This window comes from Haliotis rubra, unplaced genomic scaffold, assembly GCF_003918875.1.
Source record: "Haliotis rubra isolate DU_JTF1 unplaced genomic scaffold, ASM391887v1 Scf314, whole genome shotgun sequence".
In the NCBI taxonomy this organism is placed as follows: Eukaryota; Metazoa; Mollusca; class Gastropoda; order Lepetellida; family Haliotidae; genus Haliotis; species Haliotis rubra.
The window spans coordinates 483,333-489,025 of NW_025766985.1; the positions used below are offsets into that span (position 1 = coordinate 483,333).

Sequence of the window (5,693 nt, forward strand, 5' to 3'; positions counted from 1 at the left end):
GTTTGCAAGAAATATTTTTAATAGCCTGAAGACACGAAAGAGAATCTGAAAAGATGATATATTGTTTATATTTACGGTGTTTATTAATATATTTAAGAGCTGTTAAGATGGCGTTTGCTTCTGCTGTAAATATAGAGCTGTTATCCGGTATTCTAGAAGATATTGTTCGATCCAATGACAGTGGCACATGCCACTGCGCCACCATCCTTGGACCCATCTGTAAATAAGGATTTGTATGTAGTATATTTATTTCTTAATTGACTAAATTCTTGTTTATACTGTAATTCATTTGTTTCTGATTTTTTAAATGTAGTTAATGTTAGGTCAACTTGTGGCCTAACCAATTGCCAAGGCGGAGAAGAAAGAAATCGGGAAGGAGCTATATGTTCTAGCTCAATACCAGCAGCAGAAAGAAAAGGTTTCACTCTTATACCAAGAGGCGGAACAAGAGAAGGCTTCTTGTTATACAGATCTTCATAGAGTGGATTAAAGACACAGTTATATGAAGGGTTTGACTCATTGGAATAAAGTTTTGTAATATACTGTAAAGTTAATTTTATACGGCGTTGTGTAAGAGATGGCTCATCGGCCTCAACGTAGAGACTGTCAATGGGAGAGGTTCTGAAAGACCCAAGACAAAGTCTTAGACCCTGGTGATGGATAGAATCAAGTAGTTTGAGGGTGCTTTTACAGGCCCCACCATATACGATAGAGCCGTAATCAAGTTTCGATCGGACCATTGATCAATACAAATGAAGGAGGGTGATTTGGTCCCCTCCCCACTTTGAACTGGAAACGACTTTCAACAAGTCGAGTGCCTTCAGGCATTTGGCTTTTAGATTTTTGATATGTGGCAGAAAGGTTAAATGCGAATCAAAGATGAGACCAAGGAATTTAGCTTCCTTGACAACTTTGATGGGTGTGCCATTTAATGATAATTCGGGATCTCGAACTCGGAAGTATGGTGTGACGAGTATCAAACAGATCTGCTTCAGCAAGAGAAAAAATGTATCCCAGAGGCATGATGGTCCTTCCGAATTCGAATAACCGACCTCAAATATTTTTATACTGCACACTGGTATTACATTTCTGAAACAAGAGAACCAACATTGTCAATTATCCAACGATACATATTCGATTGTGTGCACAAGGCTAAAATATTGCATTACTGTTTCATTGTGCAAATGTCATGTACGGTGTTAAACATGCGACTGACCAAACGACTTTTGGGTTGTTGTAATGATAATTCACAACCTATTAACCAGTGTGTCACATTCATGTTCGTCATTCCCAAAGCAAATGGAAACAGCTTTCGATGCTTGTCTTTCGTCATGTTTCTGTCAGTTGAAAGAGTTCATTGTAAGTGTGAAGATGGTCCATTGCTGCATTCAATTGATACATCGCTGAAGAAATGTACACCGTAATATAAGAGATCAAAACTATTCAATGATACCAAGATGTATATAGCAATGTTTTCTCGGGTCAGCTTTCATTAAATCATTGTCTTTAGATAATTACAAGGAAACATCCTGGAGGAAGAGGAAAACCGATAATAAACACTGAATAGGGATAAAGTCCAGGTAGAAGGTTAAGGTTTTACATCCTTCTTATAAAGGTCAAGAACGGTTGAAAATACAATCGGAATAATGTAAGACAAAGACATAATTGTGAGAAATGGGGAATTTATTTTAGCAAAAGAACAGTATTTACAGATATAGATAACTCTTAATCGACATATTTCGAGGTAACCATTAGCAGGAATATCTTGAGAAAAGTTCTAAACATAATGATATATACATGTAAATATAAATGGGTTTGGCAAATGACATTGTGAGCGAATCACTAAAAGCCAGTAAAAGCACACTATATGCAATGTACAGCTGTGATGTCTAACCCCGGTGTATTTGGTACTCTGTTGCCCATTTTTTGTTTATGTGCACTGAAAACAATGGAAGGTAACAAAATCGCTTCGACATTACTCTAACTGTAAACGTTCAAACTACTCTATCACCCAGCAGTACAACAACTCTTTATCACACAACATTATACAATATTCTTTATCACATGAAAGGATTGCGATTCTTAATTACCCAGAATATAATTTATGTATCACACAACAGTATAAACTACTCTGTCACATTCAGTAAAAACAGCTCGGCATTACACACCATTATACAATATTCTTTATCACTTGAACGGAGACCTTTTCTTGATTACAGAGAGTATGATCTATGTACCACACAACAGTGTGAACTACCCTTTCGCACAACAGTACAAACAACTCTTTATCACACAACAGTATCAACTTCTTGTGACACATTAGTATAAACGTTTGTTTATTGTGCAAGAGGATAAACATGACTTCAATACACAATGCAAACTTCTTTTCTCTTTATGACTCAGTCTTACAGGCGTCTCTCTCTTATACAACGGTATCTGTTACTATGTATTACTCAATTATTCAATATCACACAACGACCCACACAACATGATACAATAAATGCAAAATAAGGGGGTGAGATTATCCGCAGTTAGTAGACCCTAGATACAGATCGAAGTGAGTTAATCGTGCTTAACGATAAGATTGTTTGGAAATATCAAATACAACGAAACTTTTGTCCCACGTGTGGGGCGGATACACACATACAAACACGCGCGCGCGCACGTATACACACACACACACACTCTCACGTGAAGCATTTTGGGAACAGATTCGGAAACCTATGAACAATTAAAAATAGGTATATCTTGAATTTGAATGTGAATGTTGATCATAATACAGTCAGCAGTATTTAATATCACTATAGACAACAAATGACGGAATCTGTAAAAAAGGAAACAACCAGTGATACAAACTGTCTTCGCACTGTGACTTAATTTCTCAGATGACATTATTGCAGCAAGTCAATGATCTGTGACGTAAGCATGGAATTCTTCGTTGAACAAAACACAAAATTTATATTCAAGAGATGCATTAGAGCATTGTCCTTACCATAACGGTTATTCTATTTGTGTATCTACCTCACCGTATGTATCTGGGAATATATCAGTTGCTGATGGCCTCTCCAAGTTTCACCCAAAATATTACCTGATCCTCGGCATTATCAGGGTATTCCAGGTAAGAGTCCGACCTCATCAGATACAGCAACTCTCTGGGTACATCCGCAGCTGAGACGTCTTCGATTTTGACAACGATAAGGACACTTCTGGAGTCGTACACTGCTTCCATTCTAGCCATCTCAAACTCATAGCGACACCAGTGACTCGCAAGGAAACTACCTGATAGTATCAAGACGGTGTGCCTGCTGGTCTGAACAGATTTAACAATATTTGCACCGATGGGTTCTCCAGGACGAAAGTCCCGATGGTGGACAACGAGGCGTTTCCCTTGACCCTCAAGATTGTTACACAATGTGTCGATGAAGTCTCGATCTTCACTGGCATAGGAAATGAAAGCATCAGATATAAACTGCCGCTCGACATCATCCTGATGTCTAAGTAGATTATACCGATCCCTTACCATATAATAGAAATACGTTATTCTCCATCGATATCTGTAGATCAGTCCAAGTACAGTGATTGACAAGAAAAATGTAATAGAACATATTCCTCCAATGACAACACCAGCGAATGATTTGCAAGCTTCCCTTTTTGTATTTATTGTATCTTTGTTCAGAGGCACAAGTTTGCTGGATTCATCAACGCATGCGTAAGTTTTGAAATTTTGAAAATTGACTTTCGTTTTCAATATCCACTCCAAAAAGTCAATATTGTCACAAGAACAGTCTAAAGGGTTATCTGACAGATCAATTGTTAGGCGATTCGTCTTGTCCATTGCATCAAGCATATCACGGGTTGATTTGGCAATGTACCTTATTTCATTCATCTGTAGGTTTATCAATGTTAGGTTTATATTTCCCACGTCTAACTCGAAATTTGATATTGCATTCTGGCTCAGATTCAAATTCGTCAGATTTCTATTATTTTTGAAAAACGTTGGATGCAAAGTACGGAATCTGTTTGCAGACAGATCAAGGTTTTCAAGTTTTGTGAGTGAACTAAACACTCTTGTGGATTTGGAGTGAGTGAGGGCATCTCCCAAATAGTTATTGGAAACATTCAAAAATCGAATGTTCATTAAGGTATCGAAAAAAGTGACACTTACTTTTGAACAATAATTTGTTGACAAGTCAAGTATTGTTAAATTTTGCAGTCCATAAACAGGCCCCCACCAGTAAGAAATCCCGTTTTGGGACATATCTAGTGATTTCAGAATATTTGGTTTTGAAAAGTAGACCGATGGTATTCCAGCGTGTATGATCGTATTTCTGAGGACAAGTTTCTCAACATTTGGAGGTAATGGAAAAGACGGTATCCAAGGAATCCCATACATTCTCTTGTCCACACTTAGAAACTTGGAATGACCAAATACATTGTCACTGAGATCTACATACATTAATCCTGTCAGTTTATTTAACTCAAAAATGTAATGGCCAAAGGTAAATTTATTGTCACGAAGAGATAGGAATTTCAAACTTGGTGGGAAGTAGTCCAGCGCGCCTGCCTCCACCATTCTCATCTCATTATGATCGACATACAGCTCCTGGACTGACGTATTGTACAAATAACGGAAAATGTCACGGGGAAGGATAACACAAACCGAATATTCTTTGTATATGCTGTTTAACTTAAGGACGCTTATGTGTGTGTCTCTCAAACCATGAAACACGTGTGTTACATTTGAACCGAGTTCTGTGTTTCCGGTCAGATCTAATGTTTCAATGTGTGGGACTTTGGCAAAGGATTCCTCGTGGGCGTCGATGATATGACAGTCGGTCATTCTCAGAAAGGTTATGTTAGGGGTATTGACAAACATGTCTTCCTCAACATAATCGATATAGCATCGCCTAAAATTCAAACGTTTCAAATGGCGCAAGCGGCTAAATCCTAGTCCAAACACGCCATTGGGTAAACCATCGACTGATAATTCTTGTAACTCCTGAAGTTGTCCTATGGCTTTATCAGGGTAGTTACATAGGCCACGCGGGTTTAAGAACCATTCAAGGGCAACATTGTTCCCAATCAGTAGCCTCTGAAGGGATACCAGTCCCAAGAAACACAGTGCAGGGTATGCGTTGTGGGAGAGATTCAGGAAGTTGTATTCAAGATTCAAACTTTCCAAACATCCAAGGCCAGAAAACGAGTGATTGTTAAGTGTTTTGATCTTATTATTGGTCAAATCAAGGTTCTTCAAATTTGCATATTGTTTAAAAGCAAATCCTTCAATGTCCACCACTTTATTACGGGTCATCAACAACGTGGTGATGTTTTCAGGCAATGTTGAAGGAACTGAAGTCAAACCTCTATCACTACAGTTGGCAACTTCTTTGTTCACGTAGCACAGATCAGCACTTGCAATCACAAGTATCTGTATCAGGACGAGGAGATCATGCACAATCTGTGGAAACATAAGCCGTTCCATTTCCTCTGTCACCTGAGAGAGATTAAACACATGTTTAAGCACATCCATAATAATTGCTATTTGCTTTATCTACCTGAACACTCTATGAAGAATTATTGCATTGACAGTTCTAAGTAATGTATTAAATCTGCTTAATACAAATAAGGGGACGGTGGGGTAGTCTTGTGGTTGAAGCGTTCACTCGTCACGCTGAAGACCCTGGCTTGATTTC

The 5,693-nt window shown here is 38.2% G+C and overlaps 1 protein-coding gene across 1 annotated transcript; it reads right to left on the minus strand.

The window, feature by feature from the left end:
- Positions 1-2,506: 2,506 nt before the first annotated feature.
- On the minus strand, positions 2,507-5,482 carry LOC124283400 (toll-like receptor 2). Its single transcript, XM_046719451.1, has 2 exons — positions 4,921-5,482; positions 2,507-3,609 (listed from the first exon to the last, which is right to left on the minus strand). Exons 1-2 carry the CDS (start codon positions 5,480-5,482, stop codon positions 3,047-3,049), a joined length of 1,125 nt encoding a protein of 374 aa, XP_046575407.1. The 3' UTR covers positions 2,507-3,046.
- Between the last annotated feature and the right edge of the window lie 211 nt (positions 5,483-5,693).

What these genes read in the sequence shown, in the direction of transcription:
- LOC124283400 (XM_046719451.1), bottom strand. Translation starts at nt 5,482, where the DNA reads ATGGAACGGCTTATGTTTCCACAGATTGTGCATGATCTCCTCGTCCTG. An exon ending in CCGCTTGCGCCATTTGAAAC is followed by an intron (nt 3,610 to 4,920) that starts GTTTGAATTTTA and finishes TTGTCATTGGAG; the next exon opens with GAATATGTTCTATTACATTT.